A 17,340-nucleotide genomic window follows, 5' to 3' on the forward strand; every position below is an offset into this window, starting at 1 on the left:
GTAAATAGCAAAGTTTTGAACTTAAGTGAAAAGCCCCCGACATTTTTTTGGACAAACTGTTTTTTTTTTTTTAATTTCTATATCATGTGGAACAAAAGCATACATACAACCCTAAATCCCTAAATTTTCACTTTTCTATCACCAACCCCTATTTTTAATAGCCATCTAAATACACTCAGGGGAAAAAACCGATCCATGGATATTTTTTGTTGAAGAAAGAAAACCTTTGAAGATTTAACCCTTAAATCAGGTATATATGTAAAAGTATATTTATGTTTATTCAAAATAATTTTTAGATTATCAAAAAAAAAACATTTATTTATAGACTTACGCCAAAACTCGAAAATAGAAGAATATTCATAGCTTTCTAAAATAAAAAAAAAACATTGATAATAAATTAATATCTAGTGTTCCCCTCGGACCCTTATAACAGCCCGTAGACGTCTAGTGTTTCCCCTCGGACCCTTATAACAGCCCGTAGACGTCTCGGCATTGAGGTAATTAACCGCTGGATATCAAATTGATCCAGTTGGTCCCATATTACCCGAAGAACCGCTCCAAGCTCAGTTAAGTTATTTGGATGAGGTATTCGTACTCGAAGACGTCTTCGCATCCGTGACTCGTCAAAATAGCCCGGTCAAAACAGCCCCGTCAAAAAAGCCCCGTCAAAATAGCCCCAACACAAAATAGCCTCGACAAAATAGCCCGCAAACAAAATAGCCCCGACAAAATAGATCGCACACAAAATAGCCCCAGTCAAAATAGCCCCAGTCAAAACAGCCCCGGCTAAAATAGCCCCGGCTAAAACAGCCTCTTATAAACAATTACATAATTATTTATACAAGGTGTCCAAAAACTTTTTTCTAATTTAAATTATTTGACAAAAAGGAAGAATATATTTAATTTATTTAATTTAAAATGCATTTTACTGTTGCAAAACAGAAAAAAATGTCTATATCATAAATTGACATTGATTTTCGCTTAACTTAAATGTTCAAACTTCCAAGGGGCAGGAAAGACAGGACTCGAGTTCTCTGAAAAGACAATTTTTATTTAATGTGGTTAAGATAAACATCTGAATAGAGGATAATTACCATTTCCGAAAAAATGTATTTTTAAGGAATTATTTCATGATGAATTCTGAAGGGAGCTTTTTTTTCGGGGCTATTTTGTCGGCGGGCTATTATTCCGCGGCTATTTTGTGTGCAGGCTATTTTGTCGGAGCTATTTTGTGTGCGGGATATTATGTCGGTTCTTTTTTGACGGGGTACCCTTCGCATCATATTCCATAGTTGTTCTATGGGATTGAGATCGGAACTGCAAGCTAGCTTGTTCATACTGAAAATTCCCACCTCCTCTATGGTATTATACGGTATCCTCTATGGTATCGTCATATATTGGTTGACGATTCCAGCATGGTGAGGACGCGCGTTGTCCATAAAAATAAAATGATGTCCAATGAAAAGAGCAAAAGGTACCACATACTGATCTAAAACACTTGTTATGTATCTTGCAGCCGTCATAGAACCTCTATCCACAATAACTAAATCAGTATGGGCTTTTGAACTTATCCCAGCCCAAACTATAAAGAAGCCCCCCCCCATAAATTATTCTTTCCACAATATTGCATTGAAAATATCGCTTTCCATGTCTTCTCCAAATCCTTTTTCGACCGTCTGGTGGTCTCAAATAAAATCTGAACTCATCTGAGAACAATACATTGCTCTTATCTGCATCACTCCAGTTTTCATGTTCTCTTGCAAAGGCAAGGCGAGCTCTGCGATGTTCTGTGGATAGTAGTGGAGCTGGCCTTTTGGATAATAAATTAACCTCTACAAGTCGTCGAACTGTCCACCTGCTTACATCCACATTTCTTGCTTCGCTCAGACGATTTGCCAGTTCAACAGAAGTTAGATGCCGACTTCTCAAACTTGATGAGACTAGAAATCGATCATCTCGTTCGGATATTGCCCTTCTGCCTTCTACTATTGCCCTTGGCTACGACCATCTTGAACTAATGCCACCGCTCTTGTAGCATCTGTTGGAGTTAGAGACATTTAGGAAGGATAATTAAATAAAAATATAACACGTTTTGAAAATAAAATGACTACTAAATTTACAATCAAGATGCAGTAGAAATTAACATACCAAGACACGTAAATGCTACTAGGAGCACTCTCGAATCATAATTTACAATGTATAAACTTTGGAAATCATGATTTGGGATTTACAATGTACATATATACATTGTAAATTATGATTCTGGAGTGCTCCTATTAGCATTTAACGTGTCTTGGTTTATTTATTTTTACTGCATCTTGATTTTAAATTTAGTATACACTAGTATGGTTGTTGAACTAAAAACACTGATATCAATAAAAATATCTTTTTGCTTATCACGTCACACACAATTTTTGAAAAAACAACCTGATATACCAATTTGTTTTAAGAAATATGAAAGCAGTATTAAATATATTATTTTATTTCTCGTATACGAGGGTACATCTAAATTTTCATACGTAATAGTCTAAGAGCTAGTGAACCCTCCGAGTAACGGTCTTCCTGTAAGGCTAGAAATTTGTGTAGTGAGAATTCATAGCACACCAAGACTAAAAACCATGACCTGGCAGGCATCAGCCCTGCACGTGTATTTACAAGGTGAATCGAAAAGTGCATAGTTAAGGGAAAAAACTTTCTCCTGTAAAGTTTAAATTTAAGTATGTGTTTGAGTAAGTCCTTTAGAAGAAATGTGTACACTGACAGGCGATTCTGAACAGCATAAGACCTTGCCAGGCGAGGGGAAAGATTATGTTTTTTTCCTAAAATATTTTTTTTGAATCGAACAAAGTGTTTTAGGTTTTTTGAATCATTCCAAACAGAAAAGGTCTTTAGTGACTTTTCTCTTAGGTTAATAGTTTTTGATATAAGCGATTAAAAATTTAAAAATTGCTATATCGGCCATTTTTAACCCTGAATCGGACATTTAACTGAAAATTTCAATGTTGCCAAGATAGGTAGATATAGATATTCTTTAAACATCGATTGATGAATTCCCGAAGAGTTTTTTGCAATACAATATCGAAAACCTCTTTGTTTCTTAATTGCTAATCAATCGGGCGCGACACTGTAGTAGAAGTGAGTACGTTGAGTTTGCATAAATTCATTATCTCGAGAATAGGCAAATTTGAAGAGAAATCCTCAAACAGGTCGATTTTTATTTTTAAATTAGGACTTTTTGGCATATATATAATACTAGTGATGTCATCCATCTGTGCGTGATAACGTAATCGATGATTTTTTTAATGAGAGTAGGGGTTGTGTAATAGCTCATTTGAAAGGTTATTTAATTCTCTATTCAGTAATATAAACATTAACATAATTATTTATAAAGGGTGTACAAAAAAATTTTTTTATTAAATTAATTTACACAAAAAGAACAAAAATTTTTTGCACACCCAGTATAAATAGTTATGTTAACGCTTACATTGCTGAATAGAGAATTAAATAACCATTCAAATGAGCTATCACACAACCTCTATTCTCATTTAAAAAAATCATCGATTACGTCATCACGCCCAGATGGATGACATCACTAGTATTATATATATGCCAAAAAGTCCTAATTTAAAAATAAAAATCGACCTGTCTGAGGATTTCTCTTCAAATTTGCCCATTTTCGAGATAATGAATTTATGCAAACTCAAACGTCATCACTCATATTACAGTGTCGCGCCCGCTGGATTAGCAATTAAAAAAGGGGTTTTCGATATTGTATTGCAAAAAACCCTTCGGGATTTCATCAATCGATGTTTAAAGAATATCTACATACCTTGGCAACATTGAAATTTTCAGTTAAATGCCCGATTCAGGGTTAAAAATGGCCGATTTCGCAATTTTTAAATTTTTAATCGCTTATTATGTCAAAAACTATTAATCTTGAAGAAAAGTCACTAGAGACCTTTGCTGTTTGGAATGATTCAAAAAACCTAAAAAAACTTTGTTCGATGCAAAGAAATAATTTTAGGAAAAAATTCTAATCTTTCCCCTCGCCTGGCAAGGCCTTATGCTGTTCAGAATCGCCTGTCATTGTACACATTTCTTCTAAATGACCTACTCAAACACGTACTTAAATTTAAACTTTACAGATGAAAGTTTTTTTCCCTTAACTATGCACTTTGCGAGTCACCTGGTAGATACACGTGCAGGGCTGATGCCTGCCAGGTCATGGTTTTTAGCCTTGGTGTGCTATGAATTATCACTATACAAATTTCTAGTTCTACAGGAAGACCGTTACTCGGAGGGTTCACTAGCTCTTAGACTATAATTTATTGTTTCTAAAATTATAAAACTTCAAATAAATAAGAAATAAGGAATGGATCGATTTTTTTGCACCTGAGCCTAAGGGCAGACACGCGATAATTTACGGCGGCGTAAGAGCTGTAAAATGAAGGGGGAAATTGGTCCCATGAGAGTAGTGAATGGCCAGACTGAGCTGTAAAATATCGCGCAGCAACATCGTACGGACCCATCTTTGGCGTCGTGTTGAAAACGAATGGACCTGGTCCAAATTTGTAGCTCATCTCGTCACAACAACGACCAAAACGTTGTATTTACACCTCGCTACACGCGCCGTAATTTACATCCCCGTCTGGCTATGCTTTTTACAGCGCTTACTGCCTATTCATTTTACAGCGCTTACCGCCCTTACGGCGCCGTAAATTATCGCGTGTCTGGCCTTAGGCTGAGTGTATTTACCTCTTCTATATAAATAAAAATGAATGTTTGTGTGTATGTCCTTTATATAATCGTAAAGTATGCATTTGATCATGTTATGATCTGTAGCAAAGTTGTTGTGCATGAGCCCGCTAAGGTTTCTAAATTGGTACGACCAACCTAAGTGAAAAGGGGGGTTGTCCCCTTAAACGTTGTCATGTGTATAAACAACATTTTTCGTTTTTATTTTTTTAGGTGAATGTAATCAATTTTAAAATTTCAAAAATTCACACGCATAGTTGAGGCTTTTAAAAAACATGTCTATTTTATAGACCCGTAGGCTGAGGGTACATAACCTCAAAAAAATTTTAATATATTTTTGAAAAAACGTACCTAGGTATAACTTTTTTGGAGATGGCTGCAGATATATTTTTTTTTATTTTGTATACTTTATCCAACCCTCTATTTATAATTTTTTTCAGATGTTTCTGTAAGATTCGCCACCTTCAAAACTCCGAAAAACTATTTTTAGAGGGTTTTTGGGGATTTTCCCCATTTTATAGATTATAGACTTCAAAATAGATCAAATCAAGGTTTTTATAGGTTATATAAAAATTGAAGTAACTGAGTTTTTTAGAACATTCAAAAATTGGAGAAACACGTTCAACCTCCCAAAACCTCTTAAAAACAGTTTTTTACTTTAGATTACTTTACTTTTATCTTAGAGAGATCTGAAAAAATTAGAAATATAGTGTTTGATAAAAAACAATAAAAAATAGACCTTCAGCCATCAAAAAAAATTATACGCTTTTATCCAAAAACAAAATAAAAATTGTTGTTTAGGTTATGTACATCCAAACTCCGGGTCTATAAAAAATAGACATGTTTTGTAAGAGTGTCAACTATGCGTATTAATTTTTTGAAATTATAAATTGATTATATCCCACCTAAAAAAAATAAAACCGAAAAATGACGTTTTTGATGGTGGGGTGAGGGGGAAGAGGGTGGTGGGTTAAAATTACGCTGGGTCTAATTTTTGAATCACATCACATACAATGTAAAAAAATTCTGAGAGTGAGGGCATTTTGCCTATCTTAACAGGGGGTACCCTTTAATTATCCCATCCATAAGTGGAAAGTTTGATGTGCCACTGTCGACGCATGTGCCACTGAAAAGTGATACATGGTAGTCATACATTTTCTCAACGAATATAGACGCAAGTAGAAGGATTTTGCCCTGTAACTTTTCAGCATAGGAATTGAGTTCCACCCGTGGTGGAACCATGGCGAAATAACCACGTGACAACGACTACGGAGCTTGCGCGATCTCCTCACCACCGCGGCTGCAACATCCCCTCGTCAACAAATTATTAGTCTGCTTCTAACTAAATTTTGGAAGAGTGGAGCAACTTTAGATATTTTCTTATCTAAATGCCACGTGGTCGAGTACATACCATACTTAGCTTTAATTTTTTTCATTTTATCAAATTACAGATCAAATCATACCATATTTTGTTGTAGAAAGTAGAATATTAATATTTTTACTTTTATTAACTGAATCTTTTTAGAACTGTATAAACAATATTGTGATTCCAAAGAATAACAAAATGTTACGTGATCGTTTTTCGTTGTGTTGGAACAAACCCATTTTTAATTCAAAGTTATAACATTTTAGTTACATGTACCTAATAGAAAAAATACTTTTAATATTGAAGTTTTCATAGGTACAGCTGGTTCCTAAAAAAACTGATACGACTCTTAAAGCGTATTTTGTAGAAAATTGAGCAGTGTATTTTGAAGGATAAATACTTATTATTTACATACTGTCACTGTCAATGCCAAATCTCAAAATTTGTCAGATAACTTATTCTCTTCAACCTCAAAAAATGGCTCCACATGCTAGTAAAGAACTAAAAGCAAGAATTGTAACGAAATTAGAAGATAGTTGGTCACTATCTGCCGTAGAGAACCATTTTAACGTAAGCAGAACAACAGTTTTTAATATTAATAAAAGATGGAGAGAACAAGTAACTATCGAAAGCAAGCAAGGTTCTGGAAGACCAAAAATATCTAGCGCTCATGATGATCGTACGCGTTTGGAGAGATTAGAAGAGAATTCTTTTGAACATGCGAAAACTGCAAGAATTATTATGTAAAAACTATCATTTATATACTCCTTATAAAATGCAGAAATTCAAAATAATATCAAAATTTAGACCTTATAGTGCAGTCACTGAAGGTGAATATGAGCTATTACCTCCGATTTCGTTGAACCTCCATCGATTTGCACGAAAATTGGTGAGTGGTTAGAGGATATCTCAAGGAACAAAGATGACATGGTGCCAACTTGCGCTTTTACCCTGGGGGTGGATGCCACCCCTCCTCGGGGATGAAAATTATTTTATAAAAAATAACCCCACAATTCGATAGAGCGACAAATTATAAGCAAAATTTGTTATATAAAGTTATTAAAATAAATCAAAACTTTTTGAGTTATTAAAGATCAAAGATTTTAATTTTTCGTGAGAGAAATGCATGTTTTTAACCGATTTTTCATAAATAACTCAAAAACTAGTAAGTTTTTACAAAAAAGTTATTATTGTCAAAATTGAGGCTAATAAAAAATCAAATAAATTCCTTACTAGAAAAACCTTTCAATGTTAACTGAAAGTGAGTTATAGGTAAGTTTTTACAAAAAAGTTATTATTGTCAGAATTGAGGCTAATAAAAAATCAAATAAATTCCTTACTAGAAAAACCTTTCAATGTTAACTGAGAGTGAGTTATGGGTAATTGAATGTATATTTCTTTCGTCGAGTACCCAAATCTAAGTATTCAAGCTTAAATACCGGGAAAATGATGCATTTTATAATATAAACTTATTAAACATTTGTCAAAGCTCATTGAAATATCTATCAAATAAGTGCTCGAACAAGTTGATAGCATTAAAGTTTATGCACCAAAAATGTTTCAAAATGTATCTTTTAAAATTTTTTCTAAAAAATGTTATTGTTTTTTTGTAAATAACTCCGTTAAATTTTAAAGTAGCAAGTTCATATAATAACTGGTTAAAATTTTATTCCAAGAGCTATTAAAAACGTCAAAATAGTCATTTATACCTCTTACTTTTTTAAAATAAAAGGTTAAATGGCCCCGGTTACATGGTTCTCGCAGCAAAATTGAAATTTTAAACGTTTCTATCTCGGTTATTTTTTACTCTACGAAAATAGTAAAATGGGTAAAGTATTTGTTACAGAAAAAACTAAAATTTAGTTATTTATCATTTTTTACGTATATTGAGTATTTTTGGAGTTATTATCAAAAGAAAATGAAAAGTACGATAATTCTAAAAATTCTGATTTTTTTAAATTATACCTTTTTTCCAAAAATATGCATTCTAAACCGGTCAAATTTGTTGAAATAATTAACTATGATAACATAAAGAAATTCTTTTGAGGATTACTACAAATTTTAATTTTTGCGGAAATGGCGTATGTTTAGTTTTTAACTTTTTCCTAAAAAAATCGAAAGGGTTCTCTTATTTTCATCATAACTTGCTTAATTTTGATGCTATTAACTTCTACTGAAGCTCATTTGATAGGTATTCCGAAATACTTTGACAAGTGCTTAACAAGTATATTCTATAAAATGCATCGTTTTCCCGTTATGTAAGCTTGAATACTTAGATTTGAGTACTCGTCAAAAAAAATATATATTCAATTACCCATAACTCACTTTAAAATAATATTAGTTTAGTTCTTTAAGTAGGGAGTGTATTAAATTTTTTATTATCTTTAATTTTGGTAATAATAGCTTTTTTACAAAAGCTTATAGTTTTTGAGTAATACGTGAAAAACAGCTTTAAAACATGCATTTTTTAAGAAAAAATAAAATCTTTGATATTTAATAACTCAAAAAGTATTGATTTATGTTAATAACTTTATATAACAAATTTTGCTTAGAAGTTGCCCCTCTATCGATTTCTGGTATTATTTTTAATAAAAAATTTCACCCCCGAGAAGGGGTGGCAACCACCCCCAGGGTAAAAGCGCAAGTTAACATCATGTCACCTTTGTTCCTTGAAGTATCTTCTAACTACTTACCAATTTTCATGAAAATCGATGAAGGTTCAACGAAATTCGAGGTGAAAACCTTCAGTGACTCCACTATTAATAATTATTACAATTTATGAATTAACATATATGTAATCAGTTGTTTGTTTGTTTTATTATTTTGTCTGTCATAATAAATATAATATAATGTCAGACCAATCAAATACACTGCTCAAAATTATCAACTCTTACTAAGAGTCGTATCAGTTTTTTTAGAAACCAGCTGTTCTACCTTTTTAAGTTTTAAAATTATAATAACGATTTAATATATTAAAAATAAAGGTTTTATGAAAAAAAAAACAATTTACAAATCAATGGCATCGAAATTTTATTAAACCTAAGTTTAAGTATAAGGCAAATCGCTCCGTTCGTACTCCTTCCCCACTTTCCCCAAGCCTTTGTGCAGTATCTTTCTACAGAAATATATTGAAGTGACAAAAACGTGACCATTTCTCCCATTTAAACTCTTCTTCTACTTGCGTCTATATTCGTTGGTTTTCTTTTAGATTCCACGATTTAAGTAATAGACTCTTAAAATGATTAGCAAAGTTTACATATTCCAGCTCTTGATCTCTTAGTGTTAGTGTATAGATTATTTCTGTAAAAATCTGTTTTTTCTTCTGTTATGCAAGTTAAAAGTTTTTATGCAATTTAAAACTTAGTTTGAGCTTATGGGATTTATTTTTTCTGTTATCTTTTTAAGGCAGGTACATAATATGTATGTACTCAATCGCTCGGATCTTCTCTCTCTATAACGAGAGAAGTATATCGCAGTTTCTTTCAATCATAGTTTATTTAATGTATCGTCCCGTAGTTTCCTATTAAATATTCATTCTAGTTTAAATTAAATGTGCTAATTTAATCTCAGTATGTCTCTTCAATAGAAAGTCCTTCAAGCGTTAATGTTCGTATTATAAATGTTTTAGGTACCGAATCCTGTTCCCAGAGTTCGACATCCAGATTGGTTACATAAAAGAATATTAGAAAAGAATGACAATTTCAAGCAAAGAAGAATCAGTGACATGTTCTCGGCTGTTCCGAAATCAAAATCGATTGAAAACGACCCATCTAATTCTAATCAATCTGGTGGAACATGTGAAATCGAGGACATGTGTATGGATAAAAACAATTCTTCGTTTAAAGCTCCACTTGTGGCTACTGTGACTAAGCGCAAAAGAGGGTCGGATAAAGAAAATCAGTACACTGAAGATGAATTGAATAGAACCTGGAGAGAAGTATTGGGAAATCCACCACTTGTGGGAAAGACTAAGGTAATTAAATAGTATATTTAACAATTCCCACCATTAATCGTTTGGAGGCCTTTGAAATATGGTTGCACAGACGTACACTAAAAATACCATGGACGGCTATGCTGACAAATGTGACAGTCCTTAAGAGAGCAAATGCTGCTCGCGAGCTGCTTGGTAACATTTAATGTAGAGAGATGCCCTATTTTAAACAGGTAGTAAGAGGAGACCGATTTAATAGTATTTATCTTAGTATGATCAGTTTGAGTAAAATCGAAGGACGCAGAGGAATTGGTAGAAAACAGTCCTCTTGGTTGAAGAATATCAGGGAGTGGACAGGAATAAAGAAAGCAGAGCAACTACACTGGGTTGCAAAATTAACCGGACACCTTAAAAATGTCACCTGTTGTCCAATTTAAGTGATTTTTTTAATATATTATAGCCTTATTCCTGTGGAATAGCCTGTGGAATATTTTAGCATTTATAAAATACTGAAATTAAAATCCAACTATAGCATGTTTTCTCAACATTTTGTTTGGTTCATTCGCTTTTGTTGAATAATAAAAAAGTTAGGTACTTTAACATCTAGCCATGTTTTTCATCAATACAGCGTGTTTTTAAATAATAATTGGCAAACTTTAAGGGGTAATTCTGCATGAAAAAATAATGACAGTTTGCTTTATCAACGATATGTCTGCAAATGCTTCGTTTCCGAGATAGGGGGTGTTGAAAGTTTTCTTACAAACTGACGATTTATTTATTGCTTTAAAACCGGTTGAGGTATGCAAATGAAATTTGGTGAGTTTTAAGAAGTAGTTATTGCAAATTTTTTGACATACAATTAAGAATTTAATATTCACCATTGACGCGCATACGGGTAATATGAGGGCTTATATTACCCGTATGCGCGCCAATGGCGAATATTAAATTCTTACTTGTATGTCAAAAAATGTACAATAACTACGTCTTAACACCCACCAAATTTAATTTGCACATCGTCAGTTTGTAAGAAAAATTTCAACACCCTCTATCTCAGAAATGAAGCATTTGCGGACATAGCTTTATAAAGCAAACTGTCATTATTTTTTCATGTAGAATTACCCCTTAAAGTTTGTCGCACTTATTTAGAAACACCCTGTATTCATAAAGAACATGCCTAGTTGTTACATTTCCTAACTTTTTTATGGTCCTACTTAAGCGAATGAATAAAAAAACAGAATGTTGAGAAAACATAAGGCTACAGTTGGGTTTTAATTTGAGTATTTTATAAATGCTAGAATATTCCACAGGGTGATGCGAAGTTTAAGAAAAAAACACAGTTTCATTGGTACACCCGGTATGCAATGAACATTTACCTGTTTAGCCACAATATTATTACAGCGGTATTAATCAAGAATAAGGCTATAACATATTAACCCTCGTAAGGCGGTGCTTAGATTCTTACATTAACAACGGCGCGGGGTGCATTTACACCCCATCCGTATATCCACTTTTTTTATATGTGAACGTCGGGAAATTGATTTGAAAGGTAATTAGGACTTGTTTATATATTATTAAACATAATTTTACAAACAAAGTATTCATTTCTTCTTTAAAAAAATTATTATTATCGTTGCAAGAAAAACACATGAAATTTTTCACAGAATGAGCAACACAAAGTTTTTACAAACAATACAGTTATGCCGGGACTTCCGGTCTATTTTCACTGACACCGAGCTTATTCCCCTGCTCTGTTAGCTCCAGGTGGAAAACCAGAAACGTCAAATTTTCATCATTTGCACCCAACAGTAATTTTTCCAAAAGGCACGTAAACGCAAAGAGTTTTAAATGATGCAATGAGTGGAATAAGTTTAGAATTTAATTTAATGCGAATAAAAAAATGGACAAACATCAAAAAAATGTATTAAAAAAGATAGGAGAGAAAAACGAGGTCTGGGGTGCACCTGCACCCCGCACCGCCTTACGAGGGTTAAAAAAGCACTTAAATCGGACAACAGGTTTAGGATATTCGAGACATCAAAAATGACCCATTTTTAAGGTGTCCGGTTAATTTTGCACCCCAGTGTATTTAGAAAAGCTCGAGACAGAGACATGTTAATCGCCAACGTCAAGGGGACTTGATAGGGCACGTTAAGAACAAGATTTAAAAATACCACTTTTTCGTTCCCAGACATATCTTAAAGAGTGAAAAGTGTTTATCTTACGAGGTATGGTAAACGAAAAGGCCTGAAAGCCGTTAGACGTATTATCTACTATTTTTAATGGGGAATAGCCACAATTTTAATTGAAAATACGTTGTTTTGACGTTTCGATTATCGTTCTCAAAATGCAGTACTAATAATAAATAATATTAATGTAAAGTTACAAAAGTATTTTAGAGAAAAAAAAAAGAAAAAGTTTATTTTATAATTTTAAAAAATAAAAACTTTTTATAATACCACGTTTTTATTATTTATAGGACACAATGTAAAAAGTATAATAAAAACAATTATTTTTCAAATCAAAATGTCAATTTTAAAAACAAAAAGGATTTCCGATGCCGGGAATTAAACCCGAGCTTTATGGGTGAAAGCCAGGTATCCTAGCCACTCACTAGACTAGACCAATATTTGATTTTAATAAATTGAGATAAATATTTGACATATAAATTAGATCTGAAAGTAAAACTCAATGAATCTATGCAAAAGCTGTTAAATATTGCATTTTAATCGAGTTCTGAGCTAATCTCAAAATTTCAGGAATGTCTATAATCTGGAAGTCTGTTTAAATGGATTATAAAATTTCTCGGACATAGTGACAAAGACCGGGCCAAGTATACAGGGTGAGTCATGAGGAACTGTACATACTCCTACCTCGTATAGAGGCCCCTATGGGGAATAACAAATGACCATTAAAAAGTGTCTGCTTCCATTGTTTAATAATATATAGGGCGAGTTTCGCATTTTGACAGAAATTTTTATTCGTCATAATTTTTGAACGGTCAGATCGATGTGTCTCTTATTTTGGTCAATCGTTACACTATTGCCACCTAATCAACTGATTTATTCAAACTAGAAAAAAATCAGGTCCGGCTTTAAAAAAATTAGTTCGTTTTGGTCTTAGAAAAAATTTCACCCTGTATAAGCTTTTTGAAAACTCTAATATGAATTTTACAAATTAGACAAATAGGCAATTAAAATAACATATTTATTTTTTTCCGCACACGATTGCTTAATTTTTTATAAAAAATCAAATTTGATTATGAATTAAAAGTTTGGTAAAGTGAACCATAGATTTAACAAAATTAACTTTTATTATCAAAATTAATTTTTTTTTGAACAAATATTTAATTTATGTTACCACTAATCAACTGATTTATTCAAACAAGAAAAAAATCAGGCCCGGATTTAAAAAATAAGTTCGTTTTGGTCTTAGAAAAAATTTCACCCTGTATACGCTTTTTGAAAACTCTAATATGATTTTTACTAATTAGACAAATAGGCAATTAAAATGGCATATTTATTTTTTTCCCTACACGATTACTTAATTTTTTATAAAAAAAAAATCAAATTTGACTATGAATAATTAAAAGTTTGGTAAAGTGAACCATGGATTAAAATAAAAATAACTTTTATTACAAAAATGATTTTTTTTTTAAATATTTAATTTATGTTATCACCCAATCAACTGATTTATTCAAACTAGAAAAAAATCAGGCTCGGATTTAAAAAATTAGTTTGTTTGGGTCTTAGGAAAAATTTCACCTTGTATACGTTTTTTGAAAACTCTAATATGAATTTTACAAATAAGACAAATAGGCAATTAAAATGGCATATTTATTTTTTCCCCACACGATTACTTATTTTTTATTAAAAAATCAAATTTGACTGTGCATAAAAAGTTTGGCAAAATTTTTGCATAGATTTAAAAAAAATAACTTTTTTTTACAAAAATTAATTTACAAAAACAACGTTTTTCTTAAAATTAAAAGTTTTACCATTTTTTTTTTTTTTTTTCTATAACACGTCTACATCTAAAACTTCCCATAACACTTCTTTTGGACTCTATAGTTTAACATAGACGTGATCAAATTGATAAATTTTAAATTTTTCCACCTAATCTTTGCGATTTACAAGTTTGCAACTTTTACAAGAAGAAGACTGAAAGTCTACAACAATTTTCATAGTCTTCACAATGGTAAGAGGTATGTGCTGTAAAAATTTCAGAAAGAAAATATTAAAATGGAACAGAGTTGTAGCGAGTTAAACCGCGAGTTATTTTTTTTTTATTTTTAGGTTAAAATTCCGATTTTGACAAATTTGATTTTTTAATAAAAAATTAAGTAGTCGTGTGGGGAAAAAATAAATATGCCATTTTAATTGCCTATTTATCTTATTTGTAAAATTCATATTAGAGTTTTCAAAAAGCGTATACAGGGTGAAATTTTTTCTAAGACCAAAACGAACTAATTTTTTAAATCCGGACCTGATTTTTCTCTAGTTTGAATAAATCCGTTGATTCGATGGTAACATAAATTACTTATTTGTGCAGAAAAAATTAATTTTTGTAATAAAAGTTATTTTTTTTTAAATACATGGTTCACTTTACCAAACTTTTAATTCATAGTGAAATTTGATTTTTTTATAAAAAATTAAGTAATCGTGTGGGGAAAAAAATAAATATGCCATTTTAATTGCCTATTTGTCTTATTTGTAAAATTCATATTAGAGTTTTCAAAAAACGTATACAAGGTGAAATTTTTTCTAAGACCCAAACGAACTAATTTTTTTAAAGCCGGACCTGATTTTTTTCTAGTTTGAATAAATTAGTTGATTAGGTGGTAATAGTGTAACGATTGGCCAAAATAAGAGACACATCGATCTGACCGTTCAAAAATTATGACAAATACAAATTTCTGTCAAAATGCGAAACTCGCCCTGTTAAACAATGAAAGCAGACACTTTTTAATGGTCATTTCTTATTCCCCATAGGAGCCTCTATACGAGGTAGGAGTATGTACAGTTCCTCATGACTCACCCTGTATAAAATTTTTTTAAATAAAATATGGTCCTCTCTGAACAAACTGAAATATAAAATGCCTCTGAATTTCGTTTATTTTATATTAGTTTTACTTCTAACTGTGTATCGGAACCAAGTTTTCGTTGAAATTTGACCATGATGAATAGGCAGGACGTGAGGTGTAATTTTTAGACCTCTACAAGTGTTTTCTTTTAATTCATCATTCGTTTTGTTTGCAAATAATAGAAACCACGAATAGGCGTAACCAGAAACTTGGCTCATTATTAGAGGTTTTATTTCTACGGAAATAAAACTTCAAATAGGGAACTTGCACATTTTTTTATTAGATAATAATGTTCAGTTTTGTTTAAAAAGGAGATTTCCAAAATTTCACGCTTCAAAAACTCGTAATAACTTAGAAATACATATTTAAAGTCTTCTGCGGTATAAAGTAGTTCAAACGGCCCGTGACGTCACATAGTTTTACATTAGTTTTTATTATGGTTATATTTCGCTGTGTCTAGGTACACGATAACGTGTACGCAAGTAAAAAAGTTAGGTAGACGCGAATTAAACTTCATCAAGCCAGTGACGTCATTATTTAGCTTGCGCAGTGACTATATATTTTGGTACATGCTATTTTGATATGTTTAGTGTTTGTTTGATAGAAACATATTTGTTAAGGGAAGAGAAGCAGAACTATTCAGATGTTTTAAACTTAATTGTAATAAATCAATGTATAATATAAAAGTATATATTTAGGTTAGCAAAATAATTATATGTATTTAGTTTACATGACATGTAGGTACAAAATATTGTTAAAATAATTTTTATACGTAAGTGAATTATTATAATCAACTATTCTAAATGCAAAATACACAATTTAACTTAAAAAAATATTTTATTAACGTTTAGACATCCAAATCGGATGTCATTGTCAAAATACAAAAATTAGTCAGATTAAATAAATTATTAGAAATAATTTTTTACTAAGCAACAACATTTTTGTTTAATTTAATAATATTTTGTATTTTGACAACGACATCCGGTTTAGAAGTCGAAACGTTAATAAAATCAATTTTTTAGTTAAATTGTGGCTTAGTTCTCATTTAGAATAGTTGATTACAAAAATGCCACAAGGATAATAGCTTCAGAACAAGTTAATTATTATTGTGAAAGCTTTAGGTCTTCCTTATATTTTAATCTTTTACGGTAGTACTATTTCATTTATAACTAAAAAAAATATATATTAATTTATAGTCTCTTATCTTTTTCGTACTGTTTTAAAATGTTCTTAAACTCATTAAAAGAACTAAATAATTGTCCACACTAATTGTAAACACTAAACAAATAAAAAATAAGAAATCACTGACACTAACTTTTTTATTTGCGTACACGTTAGCGTGTACCTAGACACAACCTTATATTTAGGTATATTCTTCTTCTCCTTCTTTAGTTTATTGGCCTCCACCTTCTTGGGTATTTGGCAAGCTCATCGTCGTGGAATAAGTCAAAAATATTTATATTCTAATGACATTTATCCTATATCATTGTAATAATATATACCAGTTTGTTAAAAATTGTAGTTTTATACTGTTTTTGAAGGAAAGGAACGAAGGTTTACTATTGAAAATAAAACCATTTTGTAAAAGTACAAATTTTCTATGAATAGGTCTAACGATCAAAAACACTTGTAACGTCACATAAATGTATTTTCTACTGACGTTTATAACGTCTAATTTAAAATTCTGTTTACTTTATTCGAAAAATGTACATGTAAAACCAAGTGACGTCACGACGCATTTTGGACCACCTGTTTTAATTTGAATTTTTTATCGTCTTTAGGGGCCAAACGAAAGACAAACAAAACTTTTTTATCTTTGATACATGTTTTAAATTATGTTCTGTTGTGATTTATAACATATTTTTCGAATTTAAAAATTTATGCAAGTTCCCTATTGTTATAAATATAATTATTTTGCTTTCAAATATAAATACGCGCTTTCAAGAAGAATACTTGTGTGGGCGAGACGGCAGAAACAATACAATAAGTTATTATTTTGTCTAATATATTATTATGTATCTATAAGTGATAATGTTCTTTTAATTTCACTACTTATTTAGGTAATCAAAAATTTTTTCTACGGCCGTTTAATAACGTGCTCATTATTCACTATTTTTGAATAGATAATAACACCTATTACTTTACCCGTGAGTGATAGTTCATTACTCACGGACTGAAGTTAGGATCAAGTGGCGAATATCACTTTTA

At 31.3% G+C, this 17,340-nt stretch overlaps 1 protein-coding gene across 1 annotated transcript in view; it reads left to right on the top strand.

Moving 5' to 3' along the window:
* LOC126884313 (DNA polymerase epsilon catalytic subunit 1) overlaps positions 1-17,340 on the top strand; it is a 263,412-nt gene that overhangs the window by 103,505 nt on the left and 142,567 nt on the right. The window contains exon 15 of the mRNA XM_050650251.1: positions 9,750-10,094. Within this exon, the coding sequence (XP_050506208.1) occupies positions 9,750-10,094 (345 nt within the window). The remainder of the gene's footprint in view (positions 1-9,749; positions 10,095-17,340) is intronic.

Source organism: Diabrotica virgifera, chromosome 5 (genome assembly GCF_917563875.1).
Source record: "Diabrotica virgifera virgifera chromosome 5, PGI_DIABVI_V3a".
Taxonomy (NCBI): Eukaryota; Metazoa; Arthropoda; class Insecta; order Coleoptera; family Chrysomelidae; genus Diabrotica; species Diabrotica virgifera.